The 21,570-nt window shown below is 43.5% G+C and overlaps 1 protein-coding gene and 1 long non-coding RNA gene across 2 annotated transcripts; both read left to right on the top strand.

Moving 5' to 3' along the window:
• Positions 1-225: 225 nt before the first annotated feature.
• Positions 226-4,306, top strand: LOC140897731 (uncharacterized). Its single transcript, XR_012154800.1, has 3 exons — positions 226-675; positions 1,973-2,115; positions 4,006-4,306. It is a non-coding gene; the product is annotated as an uncharacterized lncRNA (long non-coding RNA).
• An 8,492-nt stretch (positions 4,307-12,798) lies between these two features.
• KCNJ2 (potassium inwardly rectifying channel subfamily J member 2) lies at positions 12,799-20,062 on the top strand. Its single transcript, XM_073310174.1, has 2 exons — positions 12,799-12,921; positions 18,189-20,062. Exon 2 carries the CDS (start codon positions 18,411-18,413, stop codon positions 19,692-19,694), a length of 1,284 nt encoding a protein of 427 aa, XP_073166275.1. The 5' UTR covers positions 12,799-12,921; positions 18,189-18,410; the 3' UTR covers positions 19,695-20,062.
• The last annotated feature ends 1,508 nt before the right edge of the window (positions 20,063-21,570 follow it).

Here is a 21,570-nt window from a genome sequence, read left to right as displayed (position 1 = left end):
CTCGTGCTTTTTTATATAGCCTGTTGTAAAACTGGGCAAATATCTAGATGAGTTGATGCACCCCCTGGAAGGCCTCTGCAAACCCCCAAGGGGTCTGTGTACCCCTGGTTGAGAACCCCTGTCCTACAATATTTGTTAAATCAGAATAGCATGCGTTTCAGATGTGGAGTTCTGCAAATTCACTCTTCCAGGCCCCAGTACAGGAAAACCGTTAAGCCTGTGCGTAAATCCATCTCAATTCAGGAGAGTGCTTAACCCCGGTGCTTAAGCACTGTGCTGAAAAAGGATGGTTTCCCGTAACAAGGCCCCAGTAAAAGAACAGAAAGTTGGAATATGACCTATTTTTTCAAATTAACACAGCTGTTAAATACTTGCAAAGATCTTCACTCATGAATGAATTACAGACTGAGAATTATTTGCAGAAGTTTTTCACGGGATTATTATGGATGAGCAAGTAACTGGGGAAAATCATGACCTGTTCGCATCCACTCCGCAAACAGCAAAAGAGAGGACATTTGCCCACGAAGATTCTTCTCTCTGAAGCACTCGCTCACAGCTGGAAAGCACAAACACCAGCTCTCTGCAAATGAGACACACCGCATTTGTGACTGTGTTCTATGCGGGACCCGTGCAGAAAGCAGTGCACTGAGTTGCCTCATGCTGCCACAACCAGCTGTGGGTAACTTTCTGAGAATTTCCTTTTCGATTTGTGTGTGTGTGTATGTGTGGGCACGTGCACTTGATAAGAAAATGGCATAATCTTTTTCTCTCTGACCTTCCCAACAAGTGTTTGCTTCATAGGATTTGGACATTGGCTCAAATAATAGTAGAGGATCAAAGCCAACTTTTTAAAGTATTAGGGAGATTATAAAGTAAAGGCTGGATTGCGCCTGCTAGGAACAGCCAGAGTAGAGTGCAGTGGCCCCAGGAGAGGCACTCCCCTGTGCTAAGGGGAGAGAGCCTGTTATTACAGCTTTTCATGAGGTGCAATCGCCTCCCCTCTGCCTATGCACGCTTAGTGGAGTAGGGTCAGAGCTTCTCTGAGTACCAGGGCTGCTGCTCTGCTTGACTCTACAGGAAGCATAAAGGTGTGTGAAGGGTGCTTCATGTCCCCACGGTGTGCCCACATAAAGAGCAAGCAGGATCTGCCCCCAGGCGCTACATGGCCCCAGAAAGGAAGCTAAGCAACACAGAAATATGAGAGGGGAGGAAAGGAAAAGGTGACATATTGTTTATTGAAGATCGTTGTGTCTCCATCCATATATTTTGCTAACCACAGAGTTGGTTCACTGCGTGGGTGAACTGCTCTGGATAATCAATCAGAAACAATGTCAAGAAATTCACTGAACTATTTTGACCCATTGGTTTGGTTTGAATTTTGAGGGAAATTCAGGAAGGGGCCTGTTTATTTCATCCATGTGGCCCCACCCCACTGCTCAGGAGCTTAGTTTGATCAGACTGTACAGCATCTAAAAAATCAGCCATTGTAAAACAATTTGACTTTCTTGTTCGCTGGTCCTGTCCCCTGCCTGTCTCAGTGCTGCCTGTTTGAACATACACTCCTCTAAACCCAGTGAAATAAAAACAACTACTGACATATTATTTGTCTTAGAAAACTACCATGGATTTTGATCTTGATCCACTGCTTAATTTGTAATTAAAGAGGTGCCAGGGCTCAAGCAATATTTTTCCCCTTTCATAACTGATGAAGCAAGCCCAGAGGTGCCAGGGTTATGAACTGCCAAGCCTAGAGGTGCCAGGGCTCAGCCCTGACACAAATTAAGCACTGTCCTGATCATGTCACTGAAGACAATGGGGAGTTTTGCCTTTGATGCTAAAACTTGCAGGGTCGATGAAGCCGTAGATTATTTTCTACACTATCAAGAGCAGCAAACGATTTTCATAAACTTGAATCAAATTAGAAAAGTAGCATGCTTTGCACTGATACTAAAATAATGAATTTTTAACACAGGCCCCATGCCTGTCCTCCTTTACGGAGCAGAGTCGTGGAAATCTACATCAGAAATTGATAAGAACATCAACTCATTCCAAAGTAAATGCCTGCAGAAAATCTTCAGAGTCCACTGGAAAGAGTTTCTTGCAACATCAGAAATTGTACGTAGAGCAAACCAAGAGAAAGCATTTAACATGGTAAGAAGATGGTGATGGACATATTTAGGATATGCTTCAAGGATGCCACTAAAATGACTTTCACCTCTAGTAATAATATGGACACCACCTGGGAAGAGACAATGATGGCAACCTATAGAAACATGACACAGAACAATAGAGAAAGAAGCTCAATCCATAAACATGACTGTCAGAAGCCTGAAAAGACCAGAACAAGACCAAAATTAATGGTGGAAACTGGTGTATTCCCTATGCTTAGGTGCACCTAAGCATAGGGAATACACCGATGCATCCGATGAAGTGAGCTGTAGCTCACGAAAGCTTATGCTCAAATAAATTGGTTAGTCTCTAAGGTGCCACAAGTCCTCCTTTTCTTTTTATTAACCATTAACTCCCTTTCTCTTGAGATATACAAAGAATGGAGATTATGGAAGATAATTAACTGCCTTTCAGACATATAGAAAAATATATTCTTACTAACATTCAAGGCCTGGTTTTTACATACACTAAAGTCGCTTCACATTTCCAGAGCAGTAACCTTAGTATAAATGAGAATTAGGGCCCCCTTGTATAATCAGTAGAGACACCTCTTTACACAGGGACCTCAAACCTGCAAATTCCATCACTGTGTCTATTCTACTCTTTGCAGGTTTTAGTATAGAGAGGATTCCAGGGTTTTATCTTCCTATTGCCTAGCCGTGCTCACAGTAGTGTTGGACAACATAGTGGTAAAAAATAAAAATGTACAGATAGGATCCAGGTGGTTTTCATTTCAACAACCTTCACCTTTGCTACTATTGGCGGAGCTGAGGCTATGGTAAATTAAGGCTCCTACATTGTAACTGAGGACTCAGCCCAGTTAGGGAGCTCAGTTCCGCATTTGGGAACTCAGATCAGAACCCAGGCATCTATAACCGGTATTTAGGAGTATATCCTTCAAAACTGGATCAAAAAAATTAGCTAATCCTATAATGCCACGGGGGGATAGACTAGATGACCCAAGAGGTCGACTTAACGTTCCAACCCAAATGATTAGCCATGATTCTAAAGTATGAAGGTTGTCAAGACGGCATTTAGGTAGAATCACTACAAAGTGCACTACAAATGAACATGGTCACTTATTCTCAGGAATGATGGAGTCTGTAGTACTGTAAAAATGCAAGCTGCACACTGAACACCACAATTTCTGTGGGCTTGCGCCTGTGAAGTGGTAAGCATCTGCTGAGAGTTGAGAGTGCTCCATGCCTATTTGTTGCAAGGTCAGGGCCTAAAATGTTATGTTGCGGAAAGGAAGTTTCTCTTCGTATTAAGCACTGTCTCTGTCGTTGAGGGTATCTCTTGCCTTCACTGTTGGATTGTTAGTTTTGACTCATCATTTCACCCTTTCTTCACCTTGCTTGTTGCATTCACCGTCTGTTGTGCCCAGGTTTGGTGTGTAGGGAGCAGAAAATGCAGATTCATTTTTAAACCTGTGAAATAAAGATGTTGCTTGGTGGGATTTTTCCATCCTATAATAGGTAATACGACACTCTACCGTCTTCAGCAATTTTTGCAGCTCCCACAAATCAGAATAGTGAATAGGAAAGACGGAGAAAACTCCTTAGTGTCAGGAATGTAAACCTACTACATTTTCTATGTCATATTTCTTCCTCCTCTTATGAACAATTGGCTTTTAAACTTGTTATCACTGTGTCACAGGCTGTACATGTGAACATCCTATCTGCTTGCAAAATATGCAACACATTTGTTCGCTCTTTTAGATCCTTCATCAAAACTCAATATATTTAATTGCCTCTACTTACAGAATGCATTACTGATTTATATATTGCATATTCTATTATTTCTGTTGCAAATATGGCTTAATTTTTCTTACAGAACCTAGGCATCAGACCTGTTAACATCTAAGAACATCTCAACCTCAAGATTTTATTGTGAATGAGACAAACACCTTTATCTGATGGATTTTTTTCTAGCTGACCTAACAGCTAGAGGAGAAAGGCTAATTTATACCAGTTTATATATTGTGTTTTGCTTGAATCTCCATTTCCCTGCATATAAAGCTTTACTTCTGGTTTTGCATGAACCTAGTGAACCGATTGTACCAAGTGGATAAAAGACCAGGATTCCATTGTAAATGTAATGTTTGAGTCAAGATATTTTCAGCTGGAAATAAAAACTTTGGGAACTAAAATGTACTTGGCCAATTCAAGATATGGAGATGCTATATAATTAGGGCAGTCCACCACTCAGACATAGAAAGCAATTTATTTACATGTCCAATGCAATGTGTTTCTGGATCCCATCCTTCCCCAGGGAAGTCTCTCTCCACAAGGGCTCTGCTGTGTTCTGCAAAGTTTGGGAGAAGGAATGGAGGGAGGAAGGTGAGAGCAGGGCTGGGGAAAGGCTTACTTGCATAGGGACGAAGAGTACCCTTTCTTTATACCAGTGTGGTTTCATGTGTATGACTGAAATTTTGTCTCTATAAGGAGTGAGAGCCTGGTGCTCACTGCTCCTCTCTCAGTGCACGCACGATCTCGGACGCACTGGTCATGTGACTGATGATGCTGTGTTAGGCCTTGGCTCCCACTGCCCCCTCTGGCCTTTGGTAGACTTGCTCCTTCAGATAGGGCATTGGGGAGATTCCCCATTGCAAGGGAAAAAGCAGTTCTCAGATGCTGTGCTGAAGAGAAAGAAAGAAAGTCATCCTGGAGGGCAGATAATATGCTGAAAGAACTGACTATTCTCCCCACGCAACCAATTTCACTGTCTCCCACTGTGCAGTCCCTGGGGTCCAGACCCTATAAGGGCTAGGAAAGGGGAAAAGCAAAGTAGGAGATATTTATAGTGGCAACTATTTATACCTTATATTTAAAAAACATATTTTAAAAGCAAAATTAACTCCTGGACTGGAAAAAAGGACATTACGTACAATGGAGTTAGTGCTCAGATGAGTGCTATAGACAACCAATGTGAGAGAGAAAGAGGTAACACCATGTCAGAGAACCATTCATGGCTAGGAAGAAAACAAGCCATGCTTACTCTCAAGGGTTAAATTTTCAACTGCATCTAACCCACTTCATCCCGTCTTTCGAGAAGAGATTTGCAACAGGAAAGGGTTTTTTTAGAAACATTTCATGTAACTTAAACTTCCTGGTACATAGGTCGTTTAGGAAGCATTTGTCTTTCTGCCACTCTCACAGGCCAGAGATGAATTTCTTAAGAATAGCAGAATAAAGCAACCTGTTTGAAATGGATGTTTCATTGCTAGGAAGGGTCTTTAGAACATAGTTGCCACTACCTTAAGAGCACTGCAAAGAATCTAGCAACAGTAGAATATCACTTTCTGCTTTTCTCTAATACCCTGTTCAATATATAACACTACTTGGCCTGATCCTGCAAAGCTTTGCTTCCTGTGAGTAATTCTTATTCATGCCAGTCATCCCAGAGCTCACTGGGTCTGTTTGCATAAGTGTGCATAAGAGAGGAGTCTTTATGCAAGAGTCTGTAGGGTTAAGCTTATTCTGTAATGTATTGGGTACATTGTGCAATGCATTGTAGAACTCACAGTATGGTCTAAACAACGTTCCATCAGTGCTTCGTTCACTTGCATATAATTACACCCACTTGAAATATATTTTCATCAACACAGATCATCATGTTACCATTCCCAGTTTGCAGGTTTATCTGTTTTAACTAAAAGAAAAGGAGTACTTGTGGCACCTTAGAGACTAACCAATTTATTTGAGCATAAGCTTTCATGGGCTAGAACCCACTTCATCAGATGCATGGAGTGGAAAATACAGTAGCAGGTATATATATACACAGTACATGAAAAGATGGGAGTTGCCTTACCAAGTCGGGGGGTCAGTCTAATGAGACAATTCAATTAACAGTAGAATACCAAAGGAGGAAAAATCACTTTTGTAGTGGTAATGAGGGTGGCCCATTTCAAACAGTTGACAAGAAGGTGTGAGTAACAGTAGGGAGAAATTAGTATGGTAAAATTAGTCATTACCACTACAAAAGTGATTTTTCCTCCCTTGGTATTCTACTGTTAATTGAATTGTCTCATTAGACTGACCCCCCGACTTGGTAAGGCAACTCCCATCTTTTCATGTACTGTGTATATATATACCTGCTACTGTATTTTCCACTCCATGCATCTGATGAAGTGGGTTCTAGCCCATGAAAGCTTATGCTCAAATAAATTGGTTAGTCTCTAAGGTGCCACAAGTACTCCTTTTCTTTTTGCGAATACAGACTAACACGGCTGTTACTCTGAAATCTGTTTTAACTGTTATACTTATTTTCGTAATAAAAATAAACAGGGACTCTGGAGAACTAATAAGGGTCCCCCCTCCCCAATCCTAATATAGGTGCAGAAGCTTGGTAGTGGTTTTCTCTAATCACCCATATTCAATTATTTCAAAACCATAATAAATTACTAAAATCAATTATTCTTACTAGACAACTTGATTTTTACTAGATTTATCATGCAAAGGAAATGTGTATCTAATTAATGGAGCGGCTACTTCTTATTTTCTTATTAATGAACTATTAGATAGAAAGTGACCCAAGGTTTTTATTATTCATAAGATATACATCTGCATGACATATACACATACTCATAATTATCTAGAAAAGGGTTAATCAATGAGGTGGCAAAGTTTTCAGATGATACCAAATTACTCAAGATAGTTCAGTCCAAAGCTGACTGTGAAGAGTTGCAAAGGGATCTCACAAAACTGGGTGCCTCAGCAAGAAAATGGCAGATGAAATTCAAAGGTGATAAATGCAAAGAAATGCACATTGGAACAAATAATCCCAATTATACATACAAAAGGATGGGGCCAAAATTAGCTGTTACCACTCAAGAAAGAGACTTTGGAGTCACTGTGGATAGTTCTCTGAAAACATCTGCTCAATGTGCAGCCGCCGTCAAAAAAGCGAACAGAATATTAGGAACCCTTAGGAAAGGGATCGCTAATAGGACAGAAAATATCATAATGCCTCTATATAAATTTATGGTATACCCACGACCTTGAATACTATGTGGAGTTCTGGTTGCCCCGTCTCAAAAAAAAAATTGAATTGGAAAAAAGTACAGAGAAGGGCTACAAAAATGATCAGGAGTATGGAACAGCTTCCTTATGAGGAGAGATTAAGAAGACTGGGACTGTTCCGTTTAGAAGAGAGATGACTAAGTGGGGGATATGAGAGAGGTCTATAAAATTATGAATGGTGTAGAGAAAGTGAATTAGGACATGTTTTTCACCCCTTTGCATAACACAAGAACCAGGGATCTCCAAATGAAATTAGTAGACTGCAGGTTTAAAACAAACAAAAGGAAGTACTTCTTTACACGACACATAGTCAACCTGTGGAAAGCATTGCCAGGGGAAGTTGTGAAGGCCAAAAGTATAACTGGGTTCAAAAAAGAATTAGATAAAGTCATGGAGAACAGGTCCATCAATGACTATTAGCCAAGATAGTCAGTGACACAACTCCATGTTCTGGATGTCCCTAGGCCTCTGACTAGATGACAAGGGATGGATCACTTGATAAATTGTCCTGTTCTGTCCATTCCCTCTGACGCATCTGGCACCAGTCACTGTCGGAAGACAGGATACTGGGCTAGATGGACCATTGATCTGACCCCTGTGGCCATTCTTATGTTCTGTCTCTCCCTCTCACCCCTATGTAATGTGTAGCTTGTATAAACTAAAAACAGAAAGACGTAGGGTGAGGATTTTTAAAACTTCCATTCACCAAATTTGACTATTTTACTGGTTGTTGTAATATCTGTGGTACTTCCCCATTCTGAGAATAGAGAATACTTCAGATATCACAAATAACAGTGGAAGTGGTAAGTGTGTGCGGCAGTTTTTAAAGTGCACTCACACAGATAAATGTAGGACAAGTTAGAGTCTCTAGGATTACTGCTTTATCAGTGTTAGCATTATAAACCCGATTTCATTCTATGATCACAACATTCCACGATGAACTGAGACCTATGCAAAGCCTGGACTCTAAGAGAGATGGTTTTTGTAAAACATTTCCAAAAAGCTCCTTAAACCAGGCTGACATCATGGCTACAACCCTAGTGAGTGGGAGCAGGAATGGATCATGCACCCCTTCCATGGAGTTTGGGGGTGGGGGCACATATGCTGGGAACCTAGTCTAGCAATTGGATGGCATAACCTCCATAGTTCTACACGCTACCTTGTGTGGAGAGCTCCACTCCTCCCATATCAGACCAGCAGATGGCCCAGTTGCTGGGCAAGGATCTGTTTGCCCCTCATAGAATCATAGAATATCAGGGTTGGAAGGGACCTCAGGAGGTCATCTAGTCCAACCCCCTGCTCAAAGCAGGACCAATCCCCAATTAAATCATCCCAGCCAGGGCTTTGTCAAGCCTGACCTTAAAAACTTCTAAGGAAGGAGATTCTACCACCTCCCTAGGTAACGCATTCCAGTGTTTCACCACCCTCCTAGTGAAAAAGTTTTTCCTAATATCCAACCTAAACCTTCCCCACTGCAACTTGAGACCATTACTCCTTGTCCTGTCCTCTTCTACCACTGAGAATAGTCTAGAACCATCCTCTCTGGAACCACCTCTCAGGTAGTTGAAAGCAGCTATCAAATCCCCCCTCATTCTTCTCTTCTGCAGACTAAACAATCCCAGTTCCCTCAGCCTCTCCTCATAAGTCATGTGTTCCAGACCCCTAATCATTTTTGTTGCCCTTCGCTGGACTCTCTCCAATTTATCCACATCCTTCTTGTAGTGTGGGGCCCAAAACTGGACACAGTACTCCAGATGAGGCCTCATCAATGTCGAATAGAGGGGGACGATCACGTCCCTCGATCTGCTCGCTATGCCCCTACTTATACATCCCAAAATGCCACTGGCCTTCTTGGCAACAAGGGCACACTGCTGACTCATATCCAGCTTCTCGTCCACTGTCACCCCTAGGTCCTTTTCTGCAGAACTGTTACCTAGCCATTCGGTCCCTAGTCTGTAGCTGTGCATTGGGTTCTTCCGTCCTAAGTGCAGGACCCTGCACTTATCCTTATTGAACCTCATCAGATTTCTTTTGGCCCAATCCTCCAATTTGTCTAGGTCCCTCTGTATCCTATCCCTGCCCTCCAGCGTATCTACCACTCCTCCCAGTTTAGTATCATCCGCAAATTTGCTGAGAGTGCAATCCACACCATCCTCCAGATCATTTATGAAGATATTGAACAAAACCGGCCCCAGGACCGACCCCTGGGGCACTCCACTTGACACCGGCTGCCAACTAGACATGGAGCCATTGATCACTACCCGTTGAGCCCGACAATCTAGCCAACTTTCTACCCACCTTATAGTGCATTCATCCAGCCCATACTTCTTTAACTTGCTGACAAGAATACTGTGGGAGACCGTGTCAAAAGCTTTGCTAAAGTCAAGAAACAATACATCCACTGCTTTCCCTTCATCCACAGAACCAGTAATCTCATCATAGAAGGCGATTAGATTAGTCAGGCATGACCTTCCCTTGGTGAATCCATGCTGACTGTTCCTGATCACTTTCCTCTCATGTAAGTGCTTCAGGATTGATTCTTTGAGGACCTGCTCCATGATTTTTCTGGGGACTGAGGTGAGGCTGACTGGCCTGTAGTTCCCAGGATCCTCCTTCTTCCCTTTTTTAAAGATTGGCACTACATTAGCCTTTTTCCAGTCATCCGGGACTTCCCCCGTTCGCCACGAGTTTTCAAAGATAATGGCCAATGGCTCTGCAATCACAGCCGCCAATTCCTTTAGCACTCTCGGATGCAACTCGTCCGGCCCCATGGACTTGTGCACATCCGGCCCTCAGTGCTCAGAGCACCTGTTCACCATATGTTGCAATGGCTACCATTTCAGTCCTGGGTGCAATTCAAGGTGCTAGTGATAATCTCTAAAGCCTCTAAAGCACTATGTGGTCTGTGACCCCCTTCATTTAACAGGCTGCTTTCTTCCATATTTTTCCATCACAACATAGGAGGCTCTCAGATGCATTTCAGCTGCTAGTGCCAAGAACTCAGCTTCCTGAGGGCACCTGCCTCTGAAACTAACACCTCCTGACTGTTCATCACAGCCAGAGTTCAGCATACTTCAGATCATGATTACAAAGCCTTTTATTTTATTCCGATTGGGTATTTTGTCCAAACACTTCTTCATCATTTTCTTTATTGGGTATTTTGGACCGAAGGAGCTTTAGGAATGGCAGAATATTTTGGAATAATTTTTGGTACTTGCATATTTTTAAATAGTGGGACAGCACCCAGGTCCATCTCCTATAGGTGGTATGTAAGGCCTAGTTATTACGGTGATGGGGAAACAACCATTGCTTCCTCCGTTGGTCCAAAATAGCCTTTATTTGCAAACCTCATTTTGGGAGTGTTATACTGAATTGCATTGTGGCATTTGGGGTAATATTTGTGATGTCTTTTTAAAGTTATACCACTGGTGATTAGAGTGTCTGGTTAGAAATACTAAGAAAGGGTACCTATCAACATAAATAAATAAATATTGGACATTGTTACAGCAGATAGAAATAAAAGACTTTTTTCAGTACTACGTGGGACTTGTATCTAAGTGCTGTTATGTTTTTAAGAGTGATGGGGGTATTGAAGAAAGCGAGATTAGATTGACCAGACCAAAACGTCCGGCAGATTTCCCAATAAAGTTTGGCAGATTTCCCAGAAAAATTAAACGGAAATTAATTTCCTCTTCTCAGGATGGCTCTTAACGGAAGATGAATCCTGAGGGTTCCCATACACGTAGGAAAGTTGCTTTGATATGTTATATCTAACACTGTTGTATGTAATTTAGCTGTATGAGCCCCAGGATATTAGCGAGACAAGGTAGGTGAGGTAATATCCTAGACCTGAAGAAGAGCTCTGTGTGGTTCGAAAACACGTCTCTCTCACCAACAGATGTTGGTCCAATAAAATATATTGCCTCACCCACCTTGTCTCTCTAACTTCTCACCCTGTTATGTGATTTCTTTCTTTATGGACACAGGCAATATGTTTAACAGGTGTTCTCTATTCCTGTCAAGCCCCACAGGAAGAAGTCAGAGGGACAAGGCCCGAGGCTGAAATCCCTCCCTATCTGAAGTGTACAATTTACTAACATCTTTACTCACACTGTTTGATGCACCTGCTATTTCTAGCATGGAGAGTCTTTTCTGTTTTGTGTTGCTATAACTTAGTACAATGACGTCCCAGGCTATGACTGGAGCAATACAAATAATAATGATACTCTCGGGTCCAGTCGAAGAGCACGAGAGCCAGTGCCCTTCAGCCTAGGAATTAATCTGGGAAGGGTTTTACTGCCAGCCAGGCTGGAAGCATAGCATATTTCTACACTATGATAAACCTAGGTCTATGGGACCCGGACTTCTGGACTCAGTCTTTCCACGCCTGCACTTGAGAGTCCACGCGGTGTTGTAAACCTGGGTTTACAATTGCTAGACCCAGGCCTCACAGTTGTGTTAATGTGTCCATACTGCACCATGCAGATCTTTTGTCTCGGGTCTATGGCTCGATCTGCATTCACACTGCAAAATGGCAGGGCTCAGACCCAAGTCACAACAGGACTTGGGCTCTGACCCACCCCCATAGCAGGACCCTAGGTCCTGAGTGCTTGCTGACCCGCATCAGCCCAATTTGTATGTGGGCGGAAGGCGGGCTGGGGCTCAAACCTGAGTTGGAACCTGAGCTCACTGTGCAGTGTAGACATACCCCTGGACAGCATGTTCTCATTTGCACCGGATATAAATCGAGATCTGCCTCAAGGCCAACTCACAGACCAGCTGTCCATACAGCGCCTGGCTATTGCATTTGGAGGGAATGATCACCCGACATTGCACCAACAGGGCCCTGTGATCTGCCTCTCTCCCTCCCTTCATAACCCACTCCCCCCCAGATCCCTCTCCTCTCCAGGCTGCCCCCACTCGCCCTATCCCCTCCAACCCCCCCCTCCAACCCCTTCCTCACTTTCTCTGCCCCCCACTCCTCCTTTAGTCTCTCCAGCTCCTGAAAAGCCTCCTCCTCCCCCAAGAACGGCACATCCCCCCCCCCCCCGGCCCGCTCTCCCTCCTCTTCCCTTGCAAGGTGCGTCCTCCCCCTGCACCCCCCTCGCCCCCACAAGGGGCCAGGGGCTCCGGGCTGCTCTCCCTCCTGGCACGGCAGCGCCCCCGGGGGCTCACTCGGGGACGGATCGGAGCGCGCCACGGGGCAGCCCCGCGGCGGGGCGAGGGGCCCCCTGGGGCTGCCGGAGGCGCGGGGGCAGGAGACCCGCGCCCCAGCCTGGGGCAGCGAGTTCCAGCCGCTGCTGCCCGCCAGGTGCCACCCGCCGCGGGGCCGGGGGCGAGCCGGTCCCCGCTGCGCGCCGGCCGGGGGGCAGCGCAAGGCTCGGCGCTCGCCGCAAACGCCTCGGCGCAGCACCATCAGCCCGGGCGCCCCCGCTCCGGGAATCCCTCGCTCTGGGCAGAGCCGGGCGCGCCAGCGGAGACCCAGCCAAGGCTGGGCCGGCCTCCCTTCTCCCATTGGTCTGGGGCAGCCCCGGAGGGCGGAGCCTGCCGAGCCGGTGTTAAAAATCACATGGCCGCCCTCAAAAGGGAGGCAGTAGCCAGTGAAGTGTTTGAGTTGCAAACGGTGCAGCGGGGTAGGGAGCGTGGGATTGGTTTGCTGATTCCCCCCTAGCCACTGGATCTTACGCTCTTTTATGTATCTACATCCCCAGCTTAAATCCACTAACAGGTAAGGAGCGCTTTATTTGAACCTACCTATTTCTGTAGTGAAGTCGGCAGCACGGTCACCTCTGAAATGCCACCCTCGAATGTCTGTGCCTTAAGGGGTGCCGGGGGACGGAGGCGGGCGGGGGGGGGGATCAGTCTATATGTATGTGCTTTACTGTCAGGTTTATTGATTGCACTTTTCTGCATAGTCACATGAAGGGAGAGCTTTACCCTTTCTCATACACCATGCAAACAGTCTAATTAATCTCACTAGCGCAAATAATTAGCTAGGTATGCTTGGAACACTTGAGCATCTGTTTGTGCTCATTTCTTTCCAGGCACCAGCTGCCAGTGAAGGATATTGTATTTTGGGGGAGGATTGGAAGTTAGCATGAAAACTCTCCGTTCCTCTGCCCTGTGCATCCTTTTCTTTTTGCCTAGTATTTCAGGGATTCTAAAAGAGAGGGAAGGGATCAAAGCATACAGAATTACAGTTTAGATTCATTTTTTAAAAAAAATTGATGTTCTCTCACCTCTTGCACAACACCGTGACATTTATTCATAACACTGCACATCGACTGTAGTCTATGGAAGATGCATCAAAGGAACTTGTGGAATTCTTTCCTAATGGGTCTGGCAAAAAGAAGAAGTAAAAAAAAAAAGCCATTGTGGTTTGAGTGACTGTGGAGAGATTGCGTCATTTTAACTTGATTCATGACAGTTTAAAAAAAAATACATATAGGAAATGGCAGACTTCTTTATGGCTGTATTGTACGAGCTTTTCCATTTTAACCAGGCAAGTGCTTCACTTGCACTTTGGAGATTGTAGACAGTAGTTGCAGAACATACTGAAAGTCTATGCTGGGTATTAACAAAGATGTGTTCACTGCCACATCTCTGCTCATCAGGCTGTATTCTTTTTTGTGTTCTCTGCCTTACCTTTACACTTGTTTGCTTTTCCACCCTGCTGGCCAGCACATCAACAACACCCCCGGTGATGAATATTTCATTTGTAGTTACTTTGTCATCATCTAGAAATATCCTGAGATCTGCAAAAGAGCAGGATCTCGGATGACAGTGCCACTTCTCTTTCCCCTTTTTCTCCGTACATTTTTCCTATATCACCTACTTTTCTTTTCTCTAATGTCTTCATTGTTTTATTAAAGAAAATCTGTCATGATCCAAGCTAGCTTAGCCTTTAATATGTAATATGCCTCAAATCCCCTAACCAAAGCAAGTAGGGAAATGAGGAGAGTCTGGGATAATAACTTTTAAATAATATATAGGACTGGGGAAAGGTCACTGAGCCTTTACACCTGAAGATCTCTGACCAATAAAATAAGAGAGCATGGACTTTTGGTTTTGCTATATATCTTGGCAGACCGCTCTTGTGTTCTGTTTACTGAAGAGGGAGGAAGGTAGCAGTTGTGCTCACTTAGCAACATGTGCCCTGCACACACAAAGCAGGGTAATGTGGCGTCAGCTTGGGAATAACTGCCCGGATCGCTCATTAGCAATCTCTCTCTCTCTCAACTCTTGTATCATCTCTATCTCTGATCAGTCTGAAGCCCTCCTGCACGTTCCGCTTCCACTCGATCAATGCAAATTACAGACATCGATGTAATTATTTTTCTTTGTGGGCTCTTAGAGATTCTATTGTTCTTGAATCAGTGTTTGTCCTGGAATGCTTCATTAATAGTGAAGTCCCCTTCTATTCCCCCCTTTTCAAGCCTCCCATTGCAATACTTGAAATTCTGATCTACCTCACTGTAGTGAATCTGTGCACGTACCAGCAACTGGTTTCAATACTTCTGTACAGTGAAAATGGTGTTGTTTTTCTGTAGAGAGATAATGGGGTGAATAAAATAAGATAATTTAGTTTATGTCTGACTAGATGTCATTATGCAATGGGCCCAATACTACAGACAACCCCCCCCCCCGACCCACTAAGTGAGGGTTGTAGGTTTGGTCCCCTCAATGATAACAAGAGAATGTTTGGAAAAATTAAACTTGCATTACCACTGAGCAGCAGGTGGATTATCAACGTAAGGCATAATATTAGATTTTTAGCCCAGGTCTGTGCATTTTTAGCTTTGTGCACACTTTTTGTATAAGACCTGACCCTGTATTCCTTGCAGTCCCCAAACTCCCACTGCAGCCAACTGGAAGAGTTTAGGATACACAAAGTTCAGATCCCAACACTGGTGGATCTATTGATTTTTTTTCCCCCCATCCACATATTTACAGGTCCTGATCCTTGAAGTCATGGAAATTTTGCCACCTTCTTGACTGGGGGCAGGATCAGGCCCATTGTGTTTCACGAGCTGTGAGTCTGACTGTTGAAGTGTTACAAATTCCCCCCCCCCCCCGCACGTATCCTAGCTACTCAAAGCACACACACAAGGATGAGAGGCAATTTGTGTTAAAAGACAGTAGACAGCTATCCTATGACCAGCACTGTAATATGTGGCATGTGCCAGAGTTTTGTTGTCTAAACATCCAGAAAGTCTATAAACACAGGAAAGAGATCCCCTCAAGGCTGCATTACAGTGTGTCAGGAACGTTTAAGCCAAAGTCGGAGCAGTTTTTGCTTCCAAAGGCATAACACGTGCAGTGACATAACTATTAATAGGGGGAGGGATAGCTCAGTGGCTTGAGCATTAGCCTGCTAAACCCAGGGTTGTGAGTTCAATCCTTGCAGGGGCCATTTAGGGATCTGGGGTAAAATTGGGGATTGGTCCTGCTTTGAGCAGGGGGTTGGACTAGATGACCTCCTGAGGTCCCTCCCAACCCTGATATTCTATGATTCTAACTAATAATACCATGCAGATGTACAGTAGGTGACAATTAGCAATGGAAATAGGCACCTACCATTGTCATATCGCTATTTCCAGGATTCTAAATATGGCAAGATATTTGTAGGAACCTGGCATTGTGGTTTCAGTGATTTGTGGAATTCAAACAAATGTCTTGGGGTCAAAAAAAATATTTTTTTTTTGGTATGTAGTTGCACTTTTAGGTCCCTCAGATTTCACAGCTGTCCCTTCCCCAGACCCTTCCTCCCTTGAAATCCAAGAGACAATGCAGAAAAATGACTAAATTAGTTCTAAGGCTATATATGTCCATCAACTTGGAGCAAAACCTGCTTGGAACAGGGAAGTTCAACATGATCATGATTTTAGGATGTGGTTTATAAAAGTGATTAATCTGCAAACCAATGCAATGATTTTGCAATGAGCTGTTCTTTTTCATGGAACATATAAATAGTAATTTGGCTTTCCCACTTGGCTTGAAAATGCATCTAAAACCAAATACAACAGAAAATATCTCAAACTGAATGTTAGAAGCATTCCATCGCTTTAGAGAGCTATATATTGGCAGGAATGAAAATCTCTATTCTTCTCACCCTTCCTTCCCCCCCCACCCCACCCCCAAAAATACAAAGGGAACTTTACACAATGCAAACAAAATATTCAGACAGGTGTAAGTTTAACAGCATCATATCATCTTTATACATTAATATGAAAGCTACATTCAAACTGGGTATTTTAAAAGTTGAAAGCTGCCAAAATGTATCACGCACTGCAGGAGTCACAGATGACTAATCTCAGGAAATATGTGTTGGGCCACATTTCTTGTAGAGTAATTTGAAGTGTGTGTGCATTTAAAGCAAACCATGAAGTAGCTCTTCAGGAAGAAATGTCTTATGCACATCTGTAAAGATCACTTATTCTTTTTGCTTGTTACCTGCTGTTTTCTTACACACATCTGCTTACCTGTGTCCTTGTGATGCAGCTGAAAGATGTAGGGGACGGAGGAATTAAGAGATCATATGCTGAACTCTAGAGATTCCAAATCTGTCTAGGTTTTAACCCTGTTATTGGACCAGGGGACGTTCCTATCTACAGTATGACTTTTTAACCTTGCTCTACCCAGGTCAGGAAGAACAGCTAGAGTGTGTGCAAACTATTTCACATGCAGAAGTCTTTTTCTTTGGCTGACACAATTGTGTCAGGTTTTAGAATTGAGTCGGATTAATTTTGTTAATATCCGTTAACAAAAGACATTTTAGTGCACTCTTCCACTAATGTGATTCGTACTTAGATCTCCTGCTGTGGCAAACCCACAACAGACGTTATCTTAAAATCCTCATTATTTTAAAATCAGTTATGACTTTCTTTCCCCCGTTGGCCGTGTGTGTGTAGGGGGGATTATTACAATTCATGCATTTTGCCTCCTCTGCAGTATTTCAATTAAATCTCCTCCAATACAATGGGTGATGACTTAATGGATGATGTGCTTGTTAAAAGCAAACACTGGGTCTAAGCTAGACTTCCATGAAATGAGTTTGGTGCCCTCCAGTCTCAGCAAACACATCTTGTATCCACTAGGCTAAGCCCTAACTACTGATATTCAAGACACAAGGGAAACTCAGGACCGTTCTCCTTTTTGGGGTGGAATCCCCTTTATCTCCAGAGACGAAAGTGCCTTGTACCCACCATCAAAGGCACCACAGAGATGTTAGGCCAATCCTGCTTCTGTTAAAGCCATTTATCAATAACTTCAGCCGGAGCAGGATGAGGCCTCATGTGATTTGTGTGATGATTTCCTACTGTGAATTTAATGATTGTATGGATCCCATCAAATTGCTGTAGCTTTGGTTTAAATAGTTGCCAACATAGTCTGTATGGCTTTATTCCTATTGCTGGCAAAGAATGAATGCATGACTTTTGCTTGAATGGACTAGTAAAGGGCTAAATTCTGCACAACTGTAATTTAATGGTAGTTAGTGGAGTATCACTAGAGCGAAATTTGGCCCAAGGAGCATTTAATCCTCATAATGCACTTGTTCCTTTTAATTAACACACACCTGTATCTTGGCTGGAATAGACCCTGAGACACAGACTTCTATGTCATTGTAAATCAACTTTGAGACTTGAACAGACATGCATGTGTTAAAGCTAATTCACCATTCCCAAGTAAACCACCAAAGGTGCAGGTGTATGTGCTAGACAGATACGTGTATTTCCTGCTTTTAAGTGAATATTTCTTTAAGACCTGTTCACTTTAGTGCTTGCTATGGAAAGAGTGATGACTTTTTTGTATTAATGATGTCAGTTTTGTCGATCCATAAACAGAGAATCTCTGTGCCTCAGGACAATTCCATGAATAGAAGTGAATAGATTGAAAAACGAACCATATGGATTTGGAGGCTGGGGTCTTTATATAGCTTTGATTCAGTGTTCTGTCCCATTGAGTTCTAATATGCAGTGTGTCTTTCTCTTGCAGACCATGTGCTCTCTATGACGGATGTTCAATTGCTAAGCTAACTCTGCATGTCAGCAGACTCTCCTTGGTAGAGCCAGGGGTTGTCGGAAACTCCAACCTAGTCCTTTTATTTTTTCCTGTGTGTGTGTTCCTCTAGAACTTTCAAAACTGTTTCTCCAAAGGGTTTTGCAGAAACTCAGACTGTTTTCTAAAGCAGAAGCACCTCAGTCCACAGCAGTAGTGATGGGCAGCGTGCGAACCAACCGCTATAGCATCGTTTCCTCAGAAGAGGATGGCATGAAGCTGGCAACCATGGCAGTTGCCAATGGCTTCGGGAACGGGAAGAGCAAGGTACACACTAGGCAGCAGTGCAGGAGCCGCTTCGTCAAGAAAGATGGACACTGCAATGTCCAATTCATTAATGTGGGTGAGAAAGGACAACGTTACCTGGCAGACATCTTTACCACCTGCGTGGATATTCGCTGGAGGTGGATGCTAGTTATCTTCTGCCTGGCTTTCATTCTTTCATGGCTTTTTTTTGGCTGTGTGTTTTGGCTGATTGCTCTGTTGCATGGGGATCTGGAGGAGCCAGCAAACTACAAACCTTGTGTCTCCAATGTGAACAGCTTCACTGCAGCCTTCCTCTTCTCCATCGAAACCCAGACAACAATTGGGTATGGTTTTAGGTGTGTCACGGACGAGTGCCCCATCGCAGTATTCATGGTGGTTTTCCAGTCTATCGTAGGCTGCATCATTGATGCCTTCATCATTGGGGCTGTCATGGCAAAGATGGCTAAACCAAAAAAGAGAAACGAAACTCTAGTCTTCAGCCACAATGCTGTTGTGGGCCTGAGGGATGGGAAGCTGTGCTTAATGTGGCGCGTTGGAAACCTACGGAAAAGCCATTTGGTTGAGGCACATGTGAGAGCCCAGCTCCTTAAATCCAGGGTCACCTCCGAAGGAGAATACATCCCTTTGGACCAAATAGACATCAACGTTGGGTTTGACAGTGGGATAGACCGCATATTCCTGGTGTCCCCAATTACAATAGTCCATGAAATAGATGAACAAAGTCCCTTGTATGACTACAGTAAGCAAGACATGGACAATGCAGACTTTGAAATTGTAGTAATATTAGAGGGCATGGTGGAAGCTACCGCCATGACTACCCAGTGCCGTAGTTCATATCTGGCAAATGAAATCCTCTGGGGCCACCGTTATGAGCCTGTGCTCTTCGAAGAGAAAAACTACTATAAAGTGGACTACTCTAGGTTCCACAAAACGTACGAAGTGCCCAACACGCCACTTTGTAGTGCCAGAGACTTAGCAGAAAAGAAATACATTCTCTCGAATGCAAATTCCTTTTGCTACGAGAATGAAGTGGCCCTCACCAGCAAAGAAGAGGACGAGAGTGACAATGGGGTGCCTGAAAGCATGAGCACGGACACCCTCCCAGACATGGACCATCATAACCAAGCTGGGGTGCCACTAGAACCTAGGCCATTAAGGCGGGAATCGGAAATATGACTGACTGACTTTTTCTCTGTTATCTTTTGGTTTAAAAGAAAAATGTCGGTCAAAGGCACAATGAGCTGAGAGTTGGCCCAAAGCAGTTTTCAGATGATGGTACTGTTGAAGAAAGGCGTGAAGACAAGTGGTCCTGAGGAATCTAAGCCAGTTTTAGGGCTGTCTTTACAGGAGAGAGAGCTGAAAATGAACTCTAAACACGAAGCACTAAACAATGTCTAAGCATGATCAGAAGGCACATATATATTGTAGAATAAATTATGTATATATTTTTTTACAAAACTTGAACTTGCAGGCGAGCTTTGGTTGGGTTATTTTTTTTTTCAACTTTTTCCAGAATGCTTCTCTTTAGGGAACAAGAATGTTTTTAATGGCATAACAAAGGCATGAATCTGCCTTATTATTATTATTGTTGTTGTTGTTATTATTATTATTTTAAGAAAGCTGCTGCTAACTACATTGACACAAATTGTAATTTTTTTGTGGCCATGTAGTTTTTTCTTTTTCTTTTGTGTAATTTTTTTTTAAAAAATGTCAGCATTGAACTTTGTGGGTTGAAAAGCTCGTGATCACACTTCAAAGAGGCCAATACGGCCATATAGTCTGAACTTCTTTTGAGGCCAGTAGTTTGATAGCTAGAATCAATTTCTTTCTCTTTTCAGTTACATAAGGGGCATTATGTAACATCAGGCCAATTGGTAGCCTCCAGGGAAAAAAAAATTCCAGGAGCGGGGATGGGAGGGGGCTGATAGAGTTTAATTCTCTATCTAAAAATTAAGTTAAAACTACCTAAATGGATACCAAAGAAAATGCACAGTTTTGCACAGTGGAGTTTATTTAAATGAAACAGGCTGCTTTAAACAAACAAAATTTGAACCTCAGACTTCTTTTTAAAGGGCCTCATTTTGCACCTTATTCAGAAAATAGAGTGTAAGACTCAGATCTAAGTAAGCAAGACATTTTCCCCCCTCTATGGGAAAACGAGCTCCCTCTCTTTCTTTTTATAAGAAGGAAAGCAACGGGGGGCGGGGGGGCGGGCGCGGGGGGGGGAAGCAAACATCTGTTCTTTCCTGTTAGCAAAACACCAGCAGGGCTACTGCAGAAGGTCAAGTGTTATTCTACACACATTCCAAAACTGCTTCTAGAACTTAGAGGGCCCTTTTAGAGCTGACCCAGCGTTCTGAGAACTGAGCCATCAGACATGCTGCAGGCGGTCATTACATTTCCAGTTAAACTAGGCTAGAGACATGCAAAGCTGCTGATCTGCTCTAGGCTAACTCGGCTGGAGCAGGCATTTGGGTGTAGGTGAGCTGAGCAACACGTAAATCCCTGGGGGGGGGGCAGAAGGGAGGGAAGTTGTAACAGAGCAATCTGAAAGAGCAGAGGGATGTGAATGTTTTGGGAAAATGCTTCCCTTTGGCAGGACACGGGTGTCAGCCCAGATATAATAGTGTGCTCTGGATCATTTGAAAAAGGATTATTTGCAGATAATACTGTAAAAGAGTTCCCTCTCCCACCTCCTTTTTACCTGTAAACTTCGACTGAGCTATCCGTGGATGAACTATGACATCAAGTCTTGAGACCTTTTGTAAAATCATGGCTCGAATGGTATTTTGGCCCCCTTGCCAAGAATGCTTTAATGTTTTCTGTGCCTCTACGATCAAGCATATACATTAGCTGTACTTGGAGGTTCCTTGCCTCTGAATCTTCCTCAAGGAATAGGTAATGGTGGTGGGGACAATAGATCCTAGTCAACTCTTTTACAGTATTGGATCACTGTATGCCATTAAAAAACAGCTTGTTCTAGGTCTAATGTCTTCTGCAAATGGATATCTGTGAAGGCCTCTGGCCCCTTACAGCCCTGCCTGAAGGAAAT

Source organism: Lepidochelys kempii, chromosome 14 (assembly GCF_965140265.1).
Source record: "Lepidochelys kempii isolate rLepKem1 chromosome 14, rLepKem1.hap2, whole genome shotgun sequence".
Classification (NCBI taxonomy): domain Eukaryota; kingdom Metazoa; phylum Chordata; order Testudines; family Cheloniidae; genus Lepidochelys; species Lepidochelys kempii.
This window is presented reverse-complemented; position numbering and strand designations above follow the sequence as displayed.